Below are 26644 nucleotides of genomic sequence, written 5' to 3' on the forward strand. Positions count from 1 at the left end.
GTGGGTAATCAATTTCCTCACACAGAAATAATACCTACTATTTCATGTCCTGCAATAGATTTTTCTTCCACTAGTTCATACAGTCATTCATTGGATACAATTATCCTCATTTATCCTCTCTCTACATCATCCCAAGCAGTTCCACAGTTAACTGGTTTATACTATAATATAGTCATGACCAAAACAAAACAGAAAGCCCTAGATTTTGGAAGCTGAAATGACAGTTCTACATCATGTTTTTTAAGATGAATTGTTTAAAATACTACAGTGCACAACAGAGACTGGCCAATCTAGGTTCTTAAAAACACAAACAACATCAGTTTTGAACATTTAGCTGAAATATTACTTAAATACCACAATCTACTTCTGTATAGCACACTTTCCACAGCACTGTATTACTGGACAGTTAAACCAGTGCACAAAATAAGCCTTCTGATTTAGCAGAGTGCTTACAGCACACATTTTCAGAGTCAATTAATCCCAACTCTGACTCAAACCTGTTGTGACACTTGGAGCCTTTCACTTCACCTCACTATATATTCAGGTTTTTTCCATTTTACAATAGACATAATGATACTTTACCTGCTTTTTGAAGCTTTCTGAGAATTGCAGCAATAAAGTACTACATAGAAAGAGATATGCACTTATATTGAAATACACCTATTCACAAAGAGCCACCAATTTCCAACTCACTAGTTAAACCATCTTTATAAGCATTCACAAAAAGAATATGAAAAATTTACCTGCTCATTTTTGCAGATCCACACAGTACTTCCCTGAAGTAGAATAAAGATTTTGGCTTTGTATCCTTTGAGCTCAAGATACCCGCTTTTCTCAGGGGCGACAGAAGTTCGAGACTGAGAGTTATTATCAGACTGTGATTTCAAGGCATTGAGCATCGTATTAACCCAGTCATTCCTTTCTTCTAAACAAGAAAAGAAGAAAAAAAAAAAAAGACATAGGGTTAAGCATCAGCTCCATTCTTTCTACACACTGGTTTCCTGGTCTTCCTACTACGTTGTGCTGGTTGATAGTATAGCTATATCACATCAGAGAAAACATACACTTCGAAGAGTAGGGTGTAAAACAAAAGTAACGTCAAAGTCCGTATCAGTGGAGATGTTAGCAAAGACATTCAATCAACTCCCAGCAAACAACATACAAATTGAAAGTCGTACTAACTGATGGTCAAGATACTTAAAATCATGACTACTAGTTTGAAGATGCTTAATTCCAGACCACTTAAAGAATGAAGTAGTAGACAGGTAGCATGCCCACCTTCTGGAAGGCAAATCAATGGGAAAGAACTACAGGAATTATGTAAGCAAAAACCAGGGGGCCCAAATATCATCCATCACTGAAGAGTCAAGCCATCACCAATGTTATTCTATGTTTCATCATGCTTTTAGGCAAAAACATTTGGCAATTTACGATCTATTCCATTAAGGTGTAGTGGTTAAGCTTCATATCATCAAGGGTACTGAGTAATCAAGAAAATGCACGTTTGAGTATCTTTGCATGCATTATTAACATCTTACAAATACATGAACAGAAGGAAGTGAAGTAATAAAGTTCCAGTCTCATTTACTATGTTCAGATATTTCATCGGACTGAGATCAATACACTTTAATGCTGAATACTCTGAATGAATGAAGTCGTGCCCCATGCAATTGCAACATCATGAATATTTGAACTCTTGCTCTGAAAGATACTGGTCATAAAATATAGTGAGGGGGTGCAAGGAAGGAAGGGAAGTTCTAACCACAGCATATATAAAGGTGACACAATCAGTGTCAAAAACTGTAATGAGCACTGTTACAACTTTAATATGCTTGCTTCATACATGTTGCATAAAAAAAAGAAAAAAAAGAAAAAATACACAATTTTAAGCATCTGAAAATAGTCCAAAGATGAAGATAGCAGCCTGAAAGACTAACACTAGACAGCCTAGGGAAGGTCACTCAAGTGCTCCTCTTAGGAGTTTTGTTTTCATACACACCCTTTCAAAGTACTTCAAAAAGAACACTCAAATGCTTCAGTGTAGCTGAGGGCACCACATTACTCTAAAAGTATGGTGGTCTGGGCTTTTTTTTTTTTTTTTTTTAATGGATTTTCACTCCAGTTAAAGCAAATCATGCTGCATCTCAGCAGATTACGTTCTAACTCACTGCTGTCCTCAAACCACTTAAATTTTGCCCCGCCACAAATTTAAATCAATCCAAAAATAATGTATTGTTGATATACCAAAAAATAACAAGTCAGAGCACTGAAAGCAAACAAAATCAGTGCTATAATCCACTGACTCCAGACCAACACTGGTACCAAGAGACACAGGTAAATGAAGACAATGATATCATTCTTTATTTTAATACTCCAGGAGAAAGAAATGAAAGTTACTAAGATCCACAGGGTGAAATATATATAAAAGTCTCAATTTCAGAATTGCTGAAAAGTTAAGTACAATTTGAATAGTCCCAGAAAAATTCCCCACCACAAAAAAACAAAGAAGGAATATCATCAAGTAACAGTTTGTGCATATAACTGAAAGCAACCTGAGTTATCTACATAATTTACTATGAACATATCATCCAGCTCTGGATATAGTAAGGACCAAATTACTTGTACAGCACATATTTCTAACCTTAAGCGAGCAGCTTTACAGAGAGGCCACTGTGTCCAAAGATGCTTATATGCTAAATGAAAATGCAATTTCAAGTATAACGAGTGGCTGCTCTGAATATATTTTACAAGTCAGTGTAAGCTGTTAACATTTTTATGGTGTTCAAAAGCAACGGTCCATAAAGCCAATTATAGCCCTACAAAATGTATTGCACTAAGATGGTTATGTTCCAATTTATAAAAAAAAAAAGTAAACAAACAAATTTGGAAGAGAAAAGCAAAAATAATAAAAATATTACTTTTAAACCCAGCTAAGAACACAAAATTGACTGACATTATTTGAACCAAACCTGATAAGCAGGATTTATTCACTGATGCTGCACTCCAGTTACAGCCTGCAGCAAATGTTTCCAACCAAGTTCTAACCCACAAAAACGGGATTTGATAATGGAAATGCTGAGAGACCCTTAGATATAATGTGTCTGGCATGTACTGCTGTAAATACATATTGCATATCTTTTTTTTCTAGGTATTCATTTTTTATTGTTTCCACAAATAAGTCATACATGCACTGATACTGGCTCCACATGTTACAAATGTAGGTTGATAAAGCATTACATTAGAAGGCACACTGACTTCCCTAGTACAACATACACTTGTATTCTCTACCAACACATGGCTGAAAATACTGTATAAGGCAATAAATAAAGACACGCAGAAAAACCAGGTTTCCTTTGATCACAGCATCACACTCCAACCATCAACTTCATTGTTGCTCTTTGTCAATTTTATATCAAGTGGTGACTCGGAGCAGATGGCTGAGAGTACACAAGCTGTAAGAGCTGCCAGTGAGGCCTGAGGAACATCCAGACAAATCCATCTTTGGGAAGGATAAGGGAGGAGGCAGAAGAATTGAAAACCAGTATTCTCATTCTGATGTTTTTAAAAACCATTCCCTGACAATTTCAGTTGCTCTTATCAAAGTTTACAGTTATCTCCAGTGTCATTTTATGAGCCCAAAACAGATAGATTCCAGAAATATCTCTAGCAATATAACAGATTATACTTTACAAACATAGTTTATCAGCAGTGATTATATGGCTTTTTAGCAATCACTGGAATTACACATGTTCTACTTACCTTCTTTATCCACACGGAAGACAAAAGTCCTATGGGATGTGACAATCTCGAATTTATTCTCCCCATGAACTCTTACTGTTGCTATAGCAGAGAGCAGTATTATTCCCTTTGAGAAAACTTCCTATAATAAAAATGCAAAAGAAATAGTTAATAACTCTCACGTAACGTTAGAAGTCTCTACTTGCCTCCATGTTTAGGAAGTTCACATACATAGGCTGTGCTGCTAGACATTCACCATGCTATTAATAAAACTGCATCAATAAGTAAACCACTTCACCACCTACACACCACCAACTTCTCTGTTATGGGTCTATGCACACATACTGGCTTCTAACAGAGTCAAATCCACTGTGAGATAGAATGCATATGCGTGATAAAACACTTCATAAATTGTCTCATGGCACTAGTACCACAGCATACCATGCTCTCTTAAATTTACAAGTTTATGCCAAAGTAAATTACACAGACTATCTCGCAGACCATAATTAAAAAAAAAAAACAAAACAAACCACAGAATATATATATAATTACACTTATAAAATAGAATCAGGCAACGGGAAAAGTTGTGCCTTCTCCTGGCAGAAAATTCCGAAGGAGTCTTCTGTTCCTTCCCCACTCCAGCGGCTAGCCAATAAAAAAAGGTAAACTAACTGATTTTATCCCTGATTTTGAACTCAAAGGAGTCTCTGGACTCTGGAAAAATCCACCACCCTGTCATTACAAACAAGTATCCTCAAGCTTGGATGAGGTATGTACTTTCCTACTCTGTAAGGTAGGAGGAAGACAGTATTTGCCGATTTCCAACTAGGAACCAGGACAACTGAACACAAAAGCAAGACAGGAAAAAAGGAACTGCTACAAGTACTTTCTCTACCATAACTTGTCTTTTAACTTAATTTACTTAAGTATTCCCAAGGGTTAGGGGTCAGGTGGGGTGTAGTGCTCTGCAGACATGCAACGTATTAAAAATATTTCTGCAGATTTCCGAGTTAATGCTGCTGATCCTGTCCCCACCATGCTTTGATCAACTGATTTTCTGACAAAGACAATTCAGATATACTGCTAAGATTTATTCTCTGACGCAGTAATAGCCCAAGAGTCAGCTCCACCTAAAGAATTTGTACCGCAGTAACTTTCTTTCTGAAGTATAAATTATTACAATAGACTTTATACAAGGACTTAAGAAACCACTGTGAATGTCAAGCATGAAGGATACACAGGATCTTTTTTGTTGTTGTTGTTGTTTACCGAGTTTAATATACTACTGATTTTCACCAATTCACTCTTAACATTGTGTCACTTCAAGGTACTAATATACATCAGTGAATGCAGTTTAGCAAACAAATAGATTTATGAAAATACAGCAGAAGTAAGCATACTACTATAATTACACAGAAGAACTACTCAGTCACTCAGAATGAACTAAATGCAAGTCTATTTTCATTATGGCTATACTTGTTAGAATAGAGATTTTAACATATTTGTTAATAAGGTTAGATATGCCAAATACTGGTCCTTCACAATAGCACAGCAAACATTACATATGCTGTTTTTAAAGGTGTTCAGATATAATTATATTATGGTGTCTGCAGGCATCTACTGGCTGTATTTGGTACTGTAACAGAGCAATTCAGACTGCTGGCAGACACAGCTATCTTATTTCATTTGCTTTTTTTTAAAAAAAAAGCCAAAACCAAACTCAGTTTCCTTTTAAGCTAAACACAGTTTTGGTTTTGTTATTTAAACAACCATCCCTTCTAAAGCTTGCTTTTCTAAGGCATACTTATTTTCAAACACAGTTTAAAGTGTTATTAATTTCTCAACCTTTTTTCTGCAGCAGCTTCTCTTTCCCATGAAAAAAATGACTACTATTAGAAAGCTCTTGTTGATGAAGATACAATTTCTCTGCTTGAAATACTTCAGAGTAGAAATTAAGTGAATTATTTAAGAATACAGAAAAGAAAAACACACACAGAGCCAAGAACCTGACTAATACTGCTTCTGTCACTGAGAGGTGTACACTAGTTGTAAGGCTCCTAAAATAATTATCTAACATAACTTGCTAGTGGGGAAAGAAAAATGAGGTTTTGATATCAACTGCTGTGATGAAAATTTTTATTTTCAAATACAGCCCAATGTCACTCCTTGACAGTTGTGCTTCAGAGTTGGGATACAAGATTCTGGAAAACACTATTTTGCACTGCTTTGGCTTTTCTTCCACAACAGATTGCTTAATGATCTATTTCAAGAATAACAATGATCCACCTGTTTTTACAGTGAATTTTTCTCTTTGTGATGTTCACATACAAAATAACACAAAAAAATACTTAAGTTCTCTACATGAAATGGCAAGCCATTTTCTTAAATCACTAATATATTTGTGAATTGTAAGTCTTAGGGACCCTTAGATTATTTTTACTTTAAAATTTCAACATAACCAGCAGTTTTAGTCTTACTATAAAGCGCATGTTAGAGCACCAGAGTTCTGCCAAAAGCAGGAAGAAATTCAAAACAAAACCCGTACATACTGGGTAGCTGAAAATTCTCAAATTCTACCTTCCCCTCTTCAGTTTGCTCTCACTTCACTTAACCACATTCTGTTGAGACAAAACCACACAGGATATTGCTCTGACCACATAAATCTGCTCTGGACCATGTATGTAGAAATGAGCAGCACCACAGATTCAAACAAGAACTGTTCCTAGGTCACATGCTTTTTGTAGGAGACTAAGTATTTTTTATATATATTCAGGTATAAAGTCTTTATTAATTAGAAGTTGATGCACAACTAGATCAAGTTAGAGAAATACTTAGAAAATTAAGGTTTAAATAATTCAGAGAAGCATTTAGATGGTCCAAGTACACATTTTCAGGAATGCTGCCCTCTGTGCCTTCCCTCCCCATCCTCCACTTGTTTCACTCTTCATTAGCTGTGTAGCAAACTTCCCCTTCTTGAGAACCTCACTCCTCTCAAGTTCCTAATTTTAAAGACAAATAGAACTATTTAATAGGCAGTGTTTCTGGGTAAAAAAAAAAAAAAAAAAAAAAAGTTTAATTCCACCAAGTCTATCCTTTTTTGTTTGCAATAATCAGAAAAATACCCAAGCATAGATTAATTTCCTCTTGAGAATTACTTTTTATTGGTATGTGAAACCAAAAGTATAACATGCTTGCGTGTGTAGGAATGCCCTTGGACAAACACATTAGAATAGATGGAACTTGACATTAAGATCTAAAGTTAAAACAACAACTTCCCCATTTAAATATATACATAGCTAGCCATGTAGCTAGGAGGAGGTACCCACTGCCTTGCAGTGAACTGTGTGACTATCCCCGTCTTTTATCAGAATCAGCTCCTGAGCTGCATGGAGGTCTTGGCAGATCTGCAAACAGTTGCTTACAGTGTCAAAGCAACAACACACAAGCAACAGCAGCAACATGCTGGTATCCACCTAGCAGGCAACATGAAGACCCTGGGCATGGGAATAGTGATTGAGCAGAGACTACTGCACCAAAAACTCATGTTCCCTAGTAACACTGCTGCTCATCCAACACAATCCCACTGTACGCTGAGACCTTCTGGTAGCCAACCGTTTTCTTCCTATCTACAAGCTAGTCCAAGTTTCACCAAATTCTCAAATCCTGGTACTGGTTTAGGCCTCACAGTTGTCAGACGTACAAAGTTGCAGGAATATGTAACTCAAATCAAAAACACAGATTTGGTCAAACTGTATACAAATACAGACCAACCAGCAGTTCTCTCAATCCCAGGAGTGAGGTTTTTGTACTCAAGCTTCCAGGAAAAGTGAGACAAACAGGCTACAGATCAAGCCTTCTGGAAGCTTCTGATACTCCAGTCCATCACAGAGAACTTTTAAACAGACAGTACAGAGTTAGTAGCTTCCTATGCAATGTGTGACACACTAAATATTCCCCTGAGCTGAAGGCAAGATTTCTGGAATCTCCTATCATAGACGACTGCATAAAAAGTACTATTCTAGAGTAACTGACCTCCAAGTAACTTCTTCAGTGACCTTCAAGAAAAAAAAAGAAAAATCCCCATTGCAGATATAAAATATAAAATTCTGTATTAGCATTTCTTTCCCTAATTATGCTACAGACAGTGTTAAGCAAATCCAATGCTCTATTTTTCAACTTTCTTAATGACTAACCCTGTTTATCTGCTCCTCTGAAGCCTTGGGATGAATATCACAAAAGGGCAACATTTTTTGTTACTGTAATCCAAATGTTATCCTATTGCTCCCTTCACCTACAAAATCACATCTTCCACTGTGACTGAAGCAAAGCAAGCAAGCAAAACCAGATTGCATCAAAGGACCATGAACATGAAACAAACATCAATGTAAATACTTTTTTGAGCTTGTTCTCCATTTGTCTGCCCCCTCAGGACATGAACAGTCTATTCCTGTATCAATTCGACCTCCCTCACAATCTCCTAAAATTCCATTAAGATTGTGCTTATTATAAAGCATCTATAGGACTCATTAATCATAGAATCATAGAATAGTTAGGGTTGGAAAAGACCTCAAGTCATCTAGTTCCAACCCCCCCCCTGCCATGGGCAGGGACACCTCGCTCTAAACCATGTCACCAAAGGGCTCATCCAACCTGGTCATGAAAACTGCCAGGGATGGAGCACTCACAACCTCCCTGGGCAACACATTCCAGTGCCTCACCACCCCAACAGGAAAGAATTTCCTCCTTATACCCAAATCTAAATTTCCCCTGTTTAAGTTTTAACCCGTTACCCCTTGTCCTGCCACTATAGTCCCTAATGAAGAGTCCCTCCCCACAATCCCTGTAGGCCCCCTTCAGATACTGGAAGGCTGCTATGAGGTCTCCACGCAGCCTTCTCTTCTCCAGGCTGAACAGCCCCAACTTTCTCAGCCGATCTTCATATGGGAGGTGCTCCAGTCCCCTGATCGTTCTCATGGCCCTCCTCTGGACTTGTTCCAACAGTTCCATGTCCTTTTTATGTTCAGGACACCAGAACTGCACACAGTACTCCAGGGGAGGTTTCACAAGAGCAGAGTAGAGGGGCAGGATCACCTTCTTCGACCTGCTGGTCACACTCCTTTTGATGCAGCCCAGGATACGGTTGGCTTAATGGGCTGCAGGCGCAAACTGCTGGCTCAGGTTAAGTTTCTCATCAACCAGCAACCCCAAGTCCTTCTCTGCAGGGCAATGATCACTACCTAGCATAATGCTTGGGAGCTTTTACCTGAAATTATATTTTGTTCCCAATTTAATAAACATCTTCAACAGGAAATGCTTTCCAGCATTTCAAATAACACACATGCATACAACCTCAACTCCACTAAGCACACATATTAGACAACCATCTATCACTTCTGAGATTAAGAAGTTCTTAATTTCTTCCAAGAGGAGAAATTAATTACACACAGAATGAAAGAAATAATTTTGTAGTGGTCTGAAGTGTACTAAATAAAAGGGAGAGGGAAAAAATCTTTCCAAAAAAGCCCAAAGAAAGAAAAAAAAGGCAGTTTAAAGGTGTCAAACAAGATATCCCCAATGTAGTTTCTGTTGTGAAAAATCAGCACCAAAAAGTAAAATCAGTCAATTTCACAAAAGAATTAGACTTTTTCTAAACAATTATTTAAAAATCCATTTTTGTATCACATATCAGAACTGAAATACCTTAAAGCAACTCACAAGACTGCAAAAACTTCATTTAGATTCAATCCTCTTGGGTACAGAAACAATGAAAAGCCAGCGACATCACAGGCCTATGCTGATTTTAAACAGACCATTTCAAATATAACCTAGTCCACCCATGTGCCATTATTGCTAGAAAACAACCAGGAAAGAGACCTTTGTCATTCAAGGGTAAATAAGCATAGGGGGGTTTCGTTTTCCAAAAGGTCTTCAATACCACATCTAATCTGTCTCAGTCTCCAGCATGCTGGCTTCCCATGACAAGACACTCTGTGAACACCATCAAAAAAACACTGCATATCTTAAACACGTTTTGTGTGAACCTGCTCTGTTTTGCAGAATGCAGAAGTGTCACCTCTTCAATAAGTAAGAAGTTATGATGGTATCTACCTGAAAGGTCAGGAATATTATGCCTTTCTAGAAAAGAAGAGGATGAACAATATGTAAAGATCTTAAGCACACCTTAAAATATTAAATAGGGTCTCATCATAGTACTTCGCAATTGAACATTAATATAAGATGAATATTCATTTTCAATTATTTCTGAACTTCTCCATGGTAATGTGTTTATTACACAGATGGATTTTGTTCCAAACATGACCAAGATATGTCACCCACCTTTTCATTATTGTAATAAGAAATGGTGTCTCCATCAAACTTAACCCAGCGCTTCTGAAACACACATTTGCTGTGAATGAAAAATCAATACAATTAAAATTATAAACAAAACACTGACTTTAAAGAATTTCTCTAGCACAAGTTATAGAAAGGAAAAATCATGTTTAGTTTCCTGTGTTTGGGCCTAAACCTTCTGAAAATTGAAATATATCTCATCCCTATCGCATCTTTTCAAACGGAGAATGCTGATTTCAAATATAATAAAAATATGTAAAAATAAGAAGGTTGGTATTACTGGGCTTCTTTTACGAATTAGTGTCTTCACATTTTTAATAAATTCAGTTTTCATTGTTTCTATTTCTTCCCCATATGCTCTATCTGAAATGACAGATCAAACTGTAATTTTGCAAGAAATTAACAAGAATGAGAACTGACTATTTTTATTGGAGGAAAAGAAATATCCTGCACACAGAGCATACCTTCAAGTGTCACAGGCTCTACAAGATAGTTTCCAAAAAGCAAAGCTGAGAATCTAAAATGTCTATCTCATTGCTGTGTTTATGAGAAGGACATCTCTCTTTACGGACTATATCTCCAGTCATCAACATCTTCTGAATGCTCTTCCCAGGCCAATAAATATATAGCTTGGAACAAAGTGTTCCAAATCGCACCAAATCACTGAACAAATACAACATGAAATTTAATTTTCAATCTGTATCATCAACTTGGCATCATTAATGAGAAGCTCATTTGATTATTTCAGTTTGCCATTAACTCACACTCTATAAGGACCTCCTAAATCATTATTTTTAGGTGAACTTTAAGTAGTCTGTTATGCTCATTAAAAATACTGACAGCCTACTAGCTACCATCTATAGGAGTTTCAATTCTAAAATCTATTAAACAATTAAAAAAGAACAAGACTCCACCTTAACATCTTTTTTCCCATTATTTCCCTTCCTGCTAAATGAGTGCTCTGCTTTAGGATTAGTAGACTGCGATAGTTTATCAAAACTTTAATCAAATAGCAGCTATGGCTTAATTAACTTGCATTATATGACTTCAATAAATCATCATTTTTTGTAACCTGGAAAGGCCAATGTAAAATCTATTTTCCATTAAAATATCAATCAACTTCAAGATGATGCAGTGAAGAAAAAATGAATTTAAGTACCATATGCAAAGTGAGCAAACTGAATAGCTTGACAATTTATAGTAAGTTAACTAAAAAGAGAAGCTGTACTTTAAATGCACAATTTGTAGCAATTTAAGAAAACAGCATATATTCATTCCCCTGAGGGAACACTGAGTGCCAATGGTAAATGGGAGCTCTATAAAAAGAAGAGGGGTGGAGGGCAGAACTGAAACAATATGACAGTTTGTAAGGACTGAAACAATATGGCAGTGCTTTGACCCCTGAAAAAAATATTTGGTTCCCCCCCCCTTTGGTTGGTTTCCTTAAGTCTTCAGCTATTTGTGAAATGGCACTGTGAGAAAAAAAAAAAAAAAGTAGCATTCATTAAACCATGCTTAAGAAAAAGACCTTGAAATTAAGCCAAGGAGTATCACTGCCTCAAGGATAATGACTCTGGCAACAGTTCTACTCATGCCTAACAGTACAAATTTTGTGGTTAACTCATTATCTTTTTTCAAGCAATGTATTCTCACACACTACTTTATCTAAAGCCTTCACACTTTGTTCTCAAATAGTACAAGATAAGTCAAATGGAATCAAGAACTATAGTTTTTATTACTCTATGAGCTAAACTGACAAATGTGTTCTTTAAAAAAAAAGAAAAAGTCCTGTAAATGAAATAAAACAAAAGTTAAAGCTAACTGCAGCAAATGAATATGACATTGGCAGAAAGTCTTTTGGCTCTATGTATTCTTTGATTCTTTAGCAAAAGTAAACAATAACAATCAATAAATGTGAATGCAACTTCTGAAACTGTTTTTAAAAAATAAAAGGTTTGAGAAGATTGAAATTCCGTAACTGTAGAACAGGTTTATTCAACCAGGTTTAATACTTGTCATTCAGCTTCAGCAAAGTATCACTGAATCAACACAAAGCCAAAACCAAAGAAAATAAAAATTGCTAAATCAGAACTCTTAAAAAGGACTAATGACCAAAATAAAAAAAAAAAAAAACTGCTGTACAATACAGCTTCTTCCGGCAGTCTCAAGCAAGGTTGCATTTTCAAGCAATTTAATTCATTAACTTTGTCACTAAACTGAAAAAATAATTAATCACTGTACTAGCTGATGAGCAGCAATGATTATTACAGCTGCAAATAATGGAAGTTAGGCCAAGGAGTTTAATATCACCTTTCAGCGTAGCTAAACATAACCCTGAGAACAAAGACTGCCAAACTACTAGGGCTTGAGAAGTAGATGTATTAGAACACTAACAAGGACAACAGCTTTAATTTCTAGAGTCTAAGTACTAGTGAAGATCTAAACCAGACTTAAAAAGCAAAATTGTGCCCCTTTCAATACAAACAGGATCTCAGAAAAAAAGTCGTAAGAAGAACTGGAAAACTGGAAACTACAATTTAAAACAAATAGTCCATTCAGTTTATTAAGGAGGAGGTTACAAGTTTACATTTATGAAAGGAAGATCCGATAATAGAGTGCTCTTTAGCATAAAACAATCTAAGAAGGGCTGGAATTTAAAAGAGGTTAAAATAATTAATGAAAATTTAAAAAATGACAGAAAATAAACATGATTTTTTTTAGCCTAAAAACGTTGCAAAAAGTCTATTCTCTTTCTATTGTGTTCCTCTCTCCATTATTTGAAACCTTAAAGCAAGACTTGGGCTCAGAGTCTTCCCATCAAACTTTAGGAAAAATCAACAGATTTCAAACTTGGAGACAACTTACCCCGGATACATTTCTAAACCAAAGCTCAACTAATTTATACAATGCTGAAACCAACAGGACTTCCACTCACACCAATTATTAATTTATACATCCACGGCCAAATTGGTAAAGCAGTTTTTCAAAATCAGAGTTTTTCACTTACTTTGTGACCCACAGATAATCAGCAAAAATGTACAGATTGGAAATACTGGTACAAACTAATTCTGCATTTTCCACAACAGCTCATAAGTAGTGATTAACGTTTTTAATGAAAATACTTTTTACTGAATGCACCTCATAAATAAACTTGAGACTAGGTAACATCATTATAAAATGTGAATAGCCCTATGCTCTCGCACGCAACAAAACAGTTCGCTTTCCCACCAAAAATAGTAAGCAGTCACCAAATGCAAACTTAACATCTGTCATGCAAACATGCATCTCCACAATTATACAGTAATGACTGCAAATGCCATACCCTTGAGGGGATAATTTATCCAGCCATCCTGCTTTAGCCTTCTTTACTGATGGTCCATAAAAACAAGCATACGGTGTTATTGGCTCATTTCCAAAGGAAGCTTGATCGCCATCAAATTGCTGAAAATGCATTTGTTCACTGACTGAGCAATCTAAATCTCCACTTCTTATCTTACTACATGATGTTGAGTGTGTTTTGGCTTTATTTTTCTTTTTCTTTGAAGGCAAAGAACACTGTTCCACAACAGAATATACAGATTCACTTTCAGATTCTTCCGGTGCTAATAATTTGTTTTCTTGAGACAGGGATTCATTTTTTGCAAATTCCTTTGTTTTCTCTTCTTGATTATTAAAGGAACTAGAAAGAAAAAGTGCATTTTACTCAATGTACTGCTATGATCACAAATACATGAAATTATCAATTAGAACAAATACTGGTAAGACATATTACAAATATGTTTATAATGTGTTTAGCCCTTGTGATAACCACAGCCAACCTTTGCCTTCTGTAGCATACAGTAAAGGCTCAATAGAACAAAATAAATACAGTCATAGTTTCACCTTCAGAAGCAGAGATCATAGAATTAAAGAATGGTTCACACTGGAAAGGACCTTAAGATCATTAATTCGAACCCCCCTGCCATGGGCAAACCTAGTTGTGACATCAGTAACTCTTCCTCTTTACATTTTTGATTTCTCTATAACTCTTTTATTATACCATAGATTCTTGTAAGAAGAATGCTCCTCATTCGTTCCTAGATCCAATTTATTTTCACAAGCCAGGAATTCATTTCTATGAAGCTCCTAGAAAAGAAATATATTGTAACCAATATTTGTACTGAAGTAGTTAAGTGATGTTTAAATTACTGCAGACACACATGAACCACCTAACTAGCAAAGCTCTGCCACATTTTTAAAAATATGCATTTGAAAGATCATACTTTTAATAAGATATGTTACTTTAAATATTTCAATTTTAAATACTACTACTCACATAAAACATTTGAGCATAGTCCAAAATATCTGACACAAATTAGATATTCAGCACACAGAAGTATCAGTCCTCTGATTCTTCTTGAGGCACAACTGAGTATTATTTTTACTCTAAAATTTTCTAAGCTCAAGAGCCACATGTTGCAGTGGCAAATTATAAATGGCATGCTTAACCTGCATGCTAGCCTATTATCATATCAATACTTCTCTGAATTAAAGGTACAGCTTTCACAGTACACTACAGATAAAATAATGGTAAATTCAAATTCCTACAGTAACACTGAACTCAGCCTTATCAAATATATCTCACATTTTCCTTCCAAGCTCTTCTTCCTAAAAGGCACATTTATTAATGTTTGTTTAGAAATTTTTATCACAAGCTGCTTGCAGTGTATAAAATGTCAAGGTTAACACTGTTCAAGAATATTACATTTCACACTTCCTAAACTTGATCTGACAATCATATTACATTACTAAGCTTCTCAATACCTGTTTTTCTTAAAAAAATAAAAACTAAAATGAACATCTTGTGCTTTATAATGGAAGCATTTTAATTTGCTCATTTAGGCTTTGATGTGTTATGTCATGAAGCTGAATGGTGGCAGAAAGAAGAGGATAAGCTTTCACAACCATTGCCAGTTGTTTTCTGAGCAGCAGTAATTCATCTTGTACTTGAGGGCTATACCTTGGCAACATGAAAAATCAAGCTTAAAAAACCCATATAGCCCAAAGCTGAGTATATATGCACTGCAACAAAACTTGTGGAAATCACACAGTACCGCTAGGATAAACCTAGTGCCTTCTTCTGCCAGCTAGTGATATTATGAAAAACATCAAAACCCAACAGCAACCACCATTCACACCACACTATATTCTATGTTGTAGCACCAAGGATTAGGCAAAAATAAAAAAAATAAAAACAAACACACAAAAAAACCATAACAAAATCACATCCCTACACCTTGCAAACAAGCCAAATATAAAACTCAAAAGCAACCTGTCCACTGCTTATCAAATGCTGAGATTTACTTGAATTTCTCAAAAGGAGGGGAAATGGCAATGTCCCACTGTTACCCAATAGTCAAGAGGCTATTACCATCACCCAAGAAACATTTTCAGAGTAAGGATGGTCAGTATCCTTTATCTTCATTTGCTTATCAGGATGCAACTGCAAACTATACCCCCTGAAGCTATCTGGTAGTATCTCTTCCTCCCTCTCATGAATGATAACAGTTTGATGTCCTGTTTGTGTCCACTCTGCAATCCTCAGCACTTGGGCAAGTGAATCCGGGGAAACCTAAGAACTTCCAAGTAATAATCAAGAAATGCACTTCTATTGCCAGTAGATTTTAAAACGTAGAAGTCCACAAAGACAGGTTGTATGGAAAGAGAGCTCTATTTGCTCACAAAGACATGTATTTCACCCAAATTAAATCCCAAGTATTTCCAATGTGTTGTTTACAGAATTACTCAGCAAGATGCCCAGACTCAGTAAGAGACAAAAGTCTCATCCCGCACCTCCTGCAAATCTCTGTAAATCTTTGTATTACACAAAGGTAGTTAATAGCAGGATTTTCTCCTGCAGACACGTTTACAGAAAGAAATATTTCTTAAAAAACAGGTATATATATTACACAGAAACTGTCTCTAAATATTTACTGTACTTATGCATAGGAAGCACCTACCCTTAAGGAAGAAATCCAGTTTCTCGGATCTATGACAGATGGAACTCCCTACTTGCAGCCCTGTATAAAAATCCTCTGTTTTCCATGCAGAAGTAATTCAGATGTACTTGGGGGTTTATGCTTTTCTAATAGGTAGTCTTGTTGATCACAACAGCAAGTTAGTAAAACTGAATGCTAAAACACAGACTGCACGAAGAGTACCAGGACTAAAGCTACAATAAAAAAAGACCCAGTGCCATTCAGGACAGGCATCTTCCTTAAGAAATACTACCTTAATCTTCTAATAAATCTGATGTCACACAGTACTCCCCAGGTTGATTCTTGAATCATAGTTTGGCAATACAATTTTTTAACAGGTCCATAAAGATAAATTCCTCCTTTCAAAATATTAGGGATTCTTACTTTAAAGTGACTAGACTTGCAATGTGGCCAGCATTCCACAGTATCACAATGCTTAGGAGCTCACATAGTTTCCTGACCTCAATTTATTCTGACAGTCCACAGCAACAAAAAAGCCAAGACTTCACTCTAGAGGCCTGAACTCATTAGAACTCAGTTTTTCTGTGAAGGAATTCTAATACACTTGGCTCTTCAGTTGGACACAATAATAAATCAACTCTAAAACATCTGGATTTTTGTATTTATTTTTTTAAAACGTTATAAAAAACATTATTTAAACATTATAAAAAAAAAGTTCCTTCTTCAGGTTGCCTTTTATAGAGGTCTCTGCTTCTAGGTGTCTTTCTTCATGACCCAGTCAAAGTTACATTTTCTTTATAACCTTAATTCCCTGTACTTTCATGCTCACTTACCTCCAGTGTGTAGTGGCTCATTCCCTATTTCTACAGGCACTCCTTTATAAAAGCCTAGGGAAGCCTTTCCTTTACAATAGTGAAACAGGTAGAAAGGCTATGGCCAACTTCTAAGCCCTTAGAACAAGCTTCACCCAGTCAGTCACTATTCTCATGGGAGGTTACCTTAAAATGAAGTAGCAATTAACAAGCCCTAAGATTTCAGATACTTTACAATGTTACCTAAACATTCTTATTTGTTCCTAGGATACTTAATACCTACTGAAAAAAAAAATCTGAAAATGAAATGCACCTCAGGACCTTTGTTTTAGGGTTCTTCTTTACAACCTTTGTCTGCAATTAAGTTCTAATGGAACTAATATTAACTATGAGGTTTCCAAGAGGCATATGATAACTATAACTCAAAAAAACGTTCACTTACATGAAAGTGAAAAAATCCAAATCTTCAGTCACGGAAAGTATAATACACTGCATTAACTGTGATTCTACAACTAGCAGAAATAGCCATTTTATTTCAAGCAGTTAATCCAGTTTAACAGCATGGTATTTTTGTATATGGTGCCTTTGTAGGATAGATTGCTGACCACCTTCCTGGGTATGCTTTTTTATAACCCAAGCATTTCAATGATATGTAACGCATAATGCTAAGTATTAACAAAAAAGGTAAAGATTATTTTTTTTCCTAGAAAACCTGTTTATGCTACTGAACTAATTATAAAGAATCTAAATTTGGAATTTTTAAAAGAAAGACACTGGCACAGGCAGACAACTGACACAGACAGGACAAGGAAAGAAAACAAAAGCTCAGAATTCACTCTGTGTGCAGATAACAAGCACTAGAAGGAGAAAGAAGACATGAATTTATGTGTACCTCCTTAAAAAGCCAACAACAAAAAAAAAAGGCACAACATATTTCCAAAGAAAAGAAAGTACACATCAAAAGCCATTTCTATACTTTTAAAACCACTCATATTAAAGGATGAAATTTGAACCATTTCTTTTCACTGACCAATTCTTAACGAATTTAAATTGGGGAAAAAAAATCCTAGCACCTGTCTGAGTAGCTTTCATTTTAGTCAACAGTTTAAAAAGTGAAACATTAGAGTGAAGACTAGGACACTAACTAAGATTAATTCACTGTTTTCTCTAATTGTGGCTTGAGATTGGCTGGGACAAGTATAAGCAATCACAAAATTAACAATTTCTGGTCTGCATCCTGCTGAGACAGAAGCAGGAGCCATTTAGAGCATTTGGTGGATGCCTCAACTAAGCTGATTTACCTCCCAGATCTCCACGATTCAGAAGTCTGTGCATATACCATCTGTGGCATTCACACCATTAGTTACTGACCCCAACAAAAATATTCCCTACCAGGAATCCTACAACAAACGTGACTTTCTGGGTATACAGCAAGTTTAGGGGATGTATGAAGAATGTCCTGAGAACTTTCATATATAGGAATTTAAAGAGGGTATGGCCAAAAGCGACCATTACATCATCTAAACTAATACGTAAGATGCTTTCATAGATATTCACAATCCTGTGCAGAAATGCCTCGTCTTGATCTGCAACTATCAAGAGAGAGAAAAAACACTTTTACCTTTACTAGTCAACTGCAGTGGTTAGCCACAACTTAACCTCACTTAGGCACCAAGTATTACAATATACTACTGTACCTAAGAGGGTAAAAGGAAGGCATCAAGATAGCCTGCAATTCCTGTAACTGACTGTTTCGCATTGATACCGCAGCTCTGGGCATAGTTATCTGTCCTATGTTGTTTAAAAAAAATGAAAAAAGCACAACAAAAAAACAACCAACGCACACTACAGCTTCCCATCTTCCTAAACTGAACATCATAAAGTATATTTCAAGATTAAGGAAATTCACTACTCCACAAGTATTTACACTATACGTACCTAAAGACAGAGAAGGTACTGGGCAATATAAAACACATAACATGAAGTTTAAAGTGAAGATAGACCATTTGTATTAAGACCTCAACTTACTATAGCATCTTTAGGGTTGTCACAAATACAGGTTTCCCCATATGGAGAGATAATGGGTGGCTCTTCTTCTGTGAAACTTTCTAAAAATAAAACAAAAAAAATGAATACCAAGTCATATGTTGCAATGCTTTATTAAAGTACTAATAAAATCAACCAGGGACATGCGTTTTTCTGCTTTGGATCTCTCTGTTCTCCATAAAAATTTTGAAGAACAAAAAATAATTTCCCATTTCTAAATGAACTCCAGACACCTTCTTTCCTCTCAGACACTACCTACTAAAACACTACTACTATTACTATGGAATTTGGATATGACTTGAATACAGGCATTTTCATCTCTCCTACCATGCATCTAGTTAAAAAGACAAAAAAACTTTTGTTGCATGAATTTAGGAGCAATAGCTCAAGTGTTCTTTATTCCCACTTAAGGTAACCAAAGCAAACAAAACCCCCCACAAAACCTCATTTGTGCACAAGCTTCATTTTGACACCCCGTATTTCCTTTAAATTAATATGCCTAACTTCAAACAAGATATGCCTTCAGAATATGAAAGAACTTTTGTCTACAACTGACTGCACAAGACTTCTAAACTCTTCCAGTAAAATATTTAATACAATTTATTTCCTGATATTTCCTGGAGCTATGAGCACTAACAAATTGGGCAGCGTTCATCAGGAATATGCTCTTTATAGCTTTCAAAAGAGCTCTTAAAAAAATATCTGGATCTAACCTTAGAAACTCAAAATACTGTAGTCTAAAAAAGGATATTAAAATAAATGAGGTTAAATGATTGGATTTTCTAATTTTCAGAAAAAAAAACCTAAGCAAAAAAGGAAGAGTGGTTATATATTCTGCTGTAACATACATCACTTTTTTCCAGACCTTCTACGTGCCCGACAGTTCTTAAAATAAGCAAGTCAATATAAATTCTAGAAAACTTCTGGCCCAAGTTTTCCTTATCCTCAATATTCAAGATGTAAGTGTCAGCATGCTTAACTCACTGTTCTGTGAATATTGCTTCCCACTGCAAGAAAACTTGCCAAGATCCACATTTCTTCTTTTCTGAAGGGAACTTGAACAAAGCACAAAATGAAAACATTTAATTTTGCAGAAATTGAGAAAAAACATCTCATACATTTAAATTATTAAAATTATACACAAATACAGGAATAGTCAATTTTAAGTCTTGGGAAAATTTCTGATTTAATTTAGAATTCACCCAACCATGTGTTCTCCTCCCTTTATGACACTGAATACTTCTCTGATCCTAGCACGCACACTCAGTTTGGGTGTCTGGTTTAGAATTGACCTTATGTAATATAAAAGTCTAATTTAACATTTAGCTCAAAAGGAGCCTGGGCACGGGAATCAAGACTAAATACTCTCTCATCCAGTGAACACACACACACAAAAAAAAATAAATAATAAAAAAAAAAAAGCTGAAAAGTTTGATTTCCTCAGATACTCCATCCTTCAGAGCTAAATATATATTAAAAATGTCAATATTCCTGACTTTTGTTTCCCCACTTAACATACAGAGAATTTTTTTCTTTTAAATTTAGCTATATTCAAATCTTTAGAAATACTCTCTCATTAAGTCCACGCTGAATTACCCTATATTACAAGCAGATGTTTCTCAATGACACAAGGCATAGACTTCTACTATTTCATATCACTTTTAACTCATGCCTAAATCTGCTCCAAATTATTAAGTTCAAGACAGAAGCCACATAATTACAAAAAATAAACACTTTACAAATCTGTTTCTCCATATATTTTACTAAAATTGATCCAGTTACATCTTTTTAAGCTACATTAGCAAACTAACTTCATGAATTTGTAATAACCTAATTTTAAAGAACCTGGTACTGTTGACAAAAACAAAAAAAAAAGGAAACAACCCACACATATAAAACAACCAAAATCAAACCAAATACACACCAAACATTTTCAACACAGACCAGATTTTGTCTTGTTAGTTTGGTGGGTTTAAGGGTACTCATAGCATTAATATAAATCAGAGGTACAGATAATATTATAGTTTCATTCTTATGCAAAGCAGTGAGTCATTAGCTTAGTTTTAGGGTGGATGGATTTAAAAGTGAGTAATGGCAACAGCAACAACTGAAGATAAATTCACCAGGAAATGAAAAATAACAATCACCTTTAAAAGACCTGCTTTTTTCTTTTCTTTTTTTAAGTCATGTATTTTTCAGGACTTGGGTACTCTTTTTTGATTACATACTTACATATATGTATACATGTCAAGAAAACCTGCTAATAAGCAAACTACAGTCTTTTTTTCATCCCCGCAATCAAAAATAAGGCCTTTCTGTGATTTTTGGAAAACAAAGTTCTAACTTATGTCAAGTGATAACTATCTCAAGATATAAAATAAATGAAGTTTATTATTAATATGTGCTTGAAAGATTAGAACAAACAACATACAGTGCAAGCTACAAAATTACAGCGATTTGTCAATGCTCAACAGAACAGTTACCTATTTTATGAACTGTGTATCTGAATTAAAAGACAGTAACTGAAGACTTCATTGGGGGCAAGTAAGAGTGGAAGATCGACACCAATCTGTAACTTCCCTGTAACAACTTCTAAAACCTAATACTTCTTCAGGCTAACTATCTTCTTTATTTTGCTCTTTAAAGTAGGGTTAGCACAATTACAAAGTGTACCAATTTTACACATATATAATAATAGTTTCAATCAAATTATCACTTTTGTTACAACTGTGGTGATTAAGACCCACTATTTCCACATGCTGCTTAGGCTGCATAGGCTTCTTCACCACCTTTTCCTTGTGCATAAACGGGACGAAAGGGCATGATGAGGCAGCAAATGGTCTTGCTAAAGGCTAAGAGACTGGAAAGGTGAGAGCTTTGCACTGGGCTGAGCTGTTTCGTTTAATACACTCCTGTCACCTCCCAAATAAAACACAGGAGAGAGGTCAGCTCAAGGAGTCAGTCTTTGCATGCATTCATCTGCTGAGTGTTTAAAATGAATGAAGCTTCTGTGTTCAAAATCATTCAAAACATGTTTTCCTTTCTATGTATCCGAAAGCCTAACCTTCCCACAATGCAAATGTGTCAAAAACACTGTAACATGTTGTGTTAGAGCTTTGGGGTTCATAGGCAAATTAATGGTGATGCTTGATCACAGGAAAAGAGAGGGAACAGCTTCTCATTCCTAAAACGTTTGCTTTGTGTGACAGAACACAGACATAGCAGCACCAGCCTGGGCACCTCATTAGCAACTTCCATGTTAAGAAACAAAGCCTAAGTTTCAACCATAGCATCTGCCAGCTGCAGGAAACATATAACGCCTAGTCAGACCAAGCATTACCCATTTTATTTATTTGTATTTTCCCCCAAATACAGCCTGTTTTCCATAATTATTTTTGGTCTATTTCTTCTTATTTCTCTTAATAAGGAATCAGAGCAATCCCACACCAAGTAACAAAGTTGGGGGATATGAAAAATCTAAAATTTAAGAGTTCAGCAGCATAAAATTTTATCTGTGTAATATTCTGTACAATGAACAGGTCTACCATGTTATAAATCTGCTTTTGCTTTTTCTTTGAACAGGCTGCTGCTCTGAATTATGCAATAGTGGTTGTTTCACCTAAGAATAACTGCTAATGACATGAATCAAAGCATCCAAAGTCTCTAAAATGATCTCTATTCTTTTACTATCCTTAATCTTCCACTAAAGGTATGTCAGTGGTCAGTTCCATCCACTGCATTACTTTCATTATTTTGTCTTATGAAAGCCTCAGTTTTTCACTCATGTCAGTATGGAAGAAGTCACTTAGACCAAAAATATCAAGAGAGAGGATGAAACTACCAAACCACTGTATTTAACCTTTGTTCTGTTCCACAACATGACTGGGGAACAATATTAAAAATTTTAGACTTAAATGCACTTATCAGCTGACAGCATGGTTTGTTACAGGCAAAAGGCAAGAGAACAAGTGAAGCACAGGGAACGAAGCAAAACTGCAAGCGAGGCAGGCACATTATTAGTAAGAAAAAGGGACATGGTCACAGCACTAAAGGGCATAGGGACACCTACTGCATGAACTTTTTGTGCTAGAAGACACATAGGAGATGAGAAAAGCACTTCCTTGCATAAAAATTTATCACCAATATCCGTGAACGACTAGAAGGAAATGTTGATTTTCTCAGAAAATTTCAGCAGGATTTCTCTGCCTCTATGGAAAAGCCTTCATACAGTGTCATAAGGATGGAACCAGCGCCTATCAATAAAAGTCAATTGAGTCTATACAATCTGTAAAACAGACATGATCTTTCCCGAAGTTAAAGATGCTGCAAGCTGCCATTATAAACTTCTGTATTAACTCTTGGTCTCTAAAAAAAATACCCAGGTAGGTTATAAAGAATGATTTTGTGAAGTATAAGTTCTGTTTTGATGTTCTGGTTTATACTTGATCTTTGTCAGACAGACTGATACTTGTCTTCCAGGTTTCCATATTGTTATAACTGAAGCATAAAGATGAAGAAAATAAGCTGGAGCTCACAAATCAAAATAATGGGTAATGAAGTCAGTGACCCAGTCACATATCAATCACTATTAGACTGGGATTTGGAGGATTTACTTCAATGGTGGGAAGATTACAAATATGGCATATTGTCTCTATTGGATTATCATTTCTCAAAAGACATTAGGAATACTCTTAGTAGCTAGCTATAATTTTCTTTTAGGATGAGATTCCCATTTCAGCTCAGCAGGAATACCGTTATTCTATGAAGAAGGGATAATGACTCTACAAAAGTCAATATAAAGCTACTCCTCACTGAAAGATGCTTATATTTAAGTTTCAATAAGCACGATATTTGCATATATAGAAGGCACTGATTAAACATCTTTTTAGGGCATGCAAAAACCTCTTAATTGTTGAGAAAAAGGAAAAGAAAAATCTTTGTCTCTGCATTTCCTCATTCAAATTGTGTTACAACGTTTACTACTGACTTCTTTCAATAATCTAAAACTTATAAATGCTGGGGAAACAGAATTTAAGGCATGTATAAACTTGCTAATAATGTTTCTAACTGCCAAGATATGCAAATTAAAATGACAAGCTAAATACAAAACATTCTCAGACATGTCCCTTCCAGGCATAACTAGTGATTAAAAAAAAAAAAACAAACAAAAAAAACCCCTGCAATCTAATGATTTGGATCTGTCTACAGCAACAAAACTCTGTATATGCCTTTGCAAGGATTTTTTTTTCTCTCTGTTTAAGACACTTCCCCAGCATGATGAGTATAGTTAATAGAATGATCATACAGTTAACAGAACCAAAAATATTACAAGTTAATCTGGTAGAAGATACTCTTTGTTTACATAGCCTATAATACTGTTATCAACAACATTCAGTGTCAGTTATTTTTGACATTCAAACAATATTTCTTTTATTAAGACAGGCCTGGAGTTAAATTCTAGTACCAGACATCTTCCTCTACATTCCATCATATTTTTGCAAGACAAGCTACAAGAATTAATGCTTATTCAAGACAGTAAGACCTACTAGTTTAGAAATCAATAAGAACCACCTCAAAGAAAGCCCTTGCTTTAGACAACAGTATAACATATAATTTCCTCCTCCACAAAATTACCTATGTAATTTAAAACAAACAAAAATATTTACACATAAATTTTACGTACGTTAAGGCTAAAACTAAAGATTTTCATGGAGTCATCTTGTTAATCCAATGAGTGCAAGCATATCAGATATATCCTGCTTTGTTTAAGGGATGGCTATACCACACAATGCACAAAGCAGACAAGAATTTTCTAAAATATTCACCGTTTTTTAGATAAAACTACATTAATGCAGTACATAAAACTTGCTGGATCTTTCCTGTAAGTTACTTATACAATAGTCCTGTATTTTCCAAGAACAGTCTCTCTTGAAAGGTACAACCTTAAAAATTACAAAGATACAAGCTGAATACTTGTGTTTCACCACAGCTGTTGTCTCATCATAAAAACGGATTTTTACACTTAACGGTAAGTTTTAGCCTCCTGAATTCACCATTTTGTCACCATTTTCCTGTAATGGATCAGAATTTCACCAGAAACCCTGTAACTAAGGTCTAAAGTTATTAGCAATGTTTTGGTTTGGACTAGATTCAACAGATTTTTTCTATTATTTTTCAATCTTTGTTTTGTAACACTTGCATATTTCCATTCTTACTCACCAGCATGAAGTTTAAAAAATGCTTGCTACAGATAATCCTTTTTAGCAAGGATTATACCTAAACTGAGAAAGATTTCTTTCTTTGAAAGTGAGAAGACACAAAGATAAGTAAATACTGTTCTAAAATTTCCCTTTATACTCTCATTTCTGCTTTCAACTTGCATTGAAACTTAAATCTCCTTTAGTTAATTTGGCAACATTCAATGTACTTACAGCACACATGTAAAAAACAACAACCAAAAAAAAAAAAAAAACAAAAAAGAAGACAAAAAAACCTGCAAGAAACCTCAAACTATACTTTCTACAATGACAGTGATTCTTCTTTAGAAATAAATAGCCATTACCTTGATGAAATTTGAACTTTACTCGATTCAGGAATTTCTGGTACAGGTCGATGCCTTAATATAAAAGATCGGCTTGCTCTTGGAAATACTTTCATGCAGTTTTTCATGTAAGAATCATACAAATCATTGTCTATCATTTCTCCTTTAAACTTATAGAATGGAAAATCTGGCTTACTATCAGATATACCACCCTCAGCTGCAAACATTGAATGTTTGTTTTCATTGCATTTTGTCTGACATGACGGAGGAAATGAAGAAGGAAGATCACGAACTGCCAAACAGCCAGCCAAGGGCTCACCAGCTTGGTATGCAGAAGATTCTTCCAGTGATGGATCTGGCTGAGTATTTGTCTTAATACTTCCAGCTTGACTGACAGCTTTCAGTATGCTGTCTGAATTCTGGTATAAATTAGGAAAATCCAGATTTTTAAAGCCATCATTGTTTGCCTCTGGTATGTTCTGCTTTGCAACTTCAAATTTTTCTTTATCATTGTAAGGTTTATTAAGAAGTTGTTCTGACAATGTTGCAGGAATCAAGCTAGTCTCCTCTACATTTGCACTGCTTACTGAAGACTCCTGAACTGAGGATGAATATTGCTTCTCTTCTAAAACTTTCAGGCCCTTGAACTTTAGATTTTCACAGAAAAGATCATTCTCTTGCATTCCTGAAAGAGCAGCATCTAATTGCTTCAGAATCCTTCTGCGGTGACCTGTAGGCAACACTCCCATTTCCTGAAGTATGCTGTTATTTATTCCCACACAATCTGTCACAATATTATAGCCATGTTCTTTAAAGTTTGGAAGATACTGCCCCAAGTTAATGTTGACCAAGAACTCTTCAATATCAGTGCCACTGCCTGCAGACCACATGATGGCAGCTTCATTCCGAGTATTGCCCCACACCGTCATGTAGAAATATAGTCAGGATGTGCACATATTCACCAGCCACAAAGCTCGCTAAACATGGTGTCAGCCAGCTAATGAAAAATATCCGTTTCTTCAAGACACTTTATATTTCTCCAGTCCAAGCTGATTTTTTTCTTTGTAAAGACTGCAGTCCTATGGAAAAGAAACAGGGCATTAAAAAAAATTCCCACCTGAATTCACATTAATCTTGGGTTAATATTCTGAAGGATCCATGTCATTTGTACAGTGATA

The 26644-nt window shown here is 35.4% G+C and overlaps 1 protein-coding gene across 1 annotated transcript in view; it reads right to left on the minus strand.

Moving 5' to 3' along the window:
• ARAP2 (ArfGAP with RhoGAP domain, ankyrin repeat and PH domain 2) overlaps positions 1–26398 on the minus strand; it is a 124845-nt gene extending 98447 nt beyond the window's left edge. Inside the window, exons 1-8 of the mRNA XM_061379703.1 lie at positions 25488–26398; positions 19910–19980; positions 18908–18987; positions 14129–14214; positions 13412–13768; positions 10075–10144; positions 3760–3880; positions 744–925 (exon numbers count right to left, since the gene is read on the minus strand). Coding sequence (XP_061235687.1) covers positions 744–925; positions 3760–3880; positions 10075–10144; positions 13412–13768; positions 14129–14214; positions 18908–18987; positions 19910–19980; positions 25488–26395 — 1875 coding nt within the window. The 5' untranslated portion in view covers positions 26396–26398. The remainder of the gene's footprint in view (positions 1–743; positions 926–3759; positions 3881–10074; positions 10145–13411; positions 13769–14128; positions 14215–18907; positions 18988–19909; positions 19981–25487) is intronic.
• Between the last annotated feature and the right edge of the window lie 246 nt (positions 26399–26644).

The sequence above is a fragment of the Neopsephotus bourkii genome, unplaced genomic scaffold, assembly GCF_033783945.1.
Source record: "Neopsephotus bourkii isolate Nb327-2 ecotype Australia unplaced genomic scaffold, CSIRO-AGI_Nbou_v1 NB_1780, whole genome shotgun sequence".
NCBI classification, from domain to species: Eukaryota; Metazoa; Chordata; class Aves; order Psittaciformes; family Psittacidae; genus Neopsephotus; species Neopsephotus bourkii.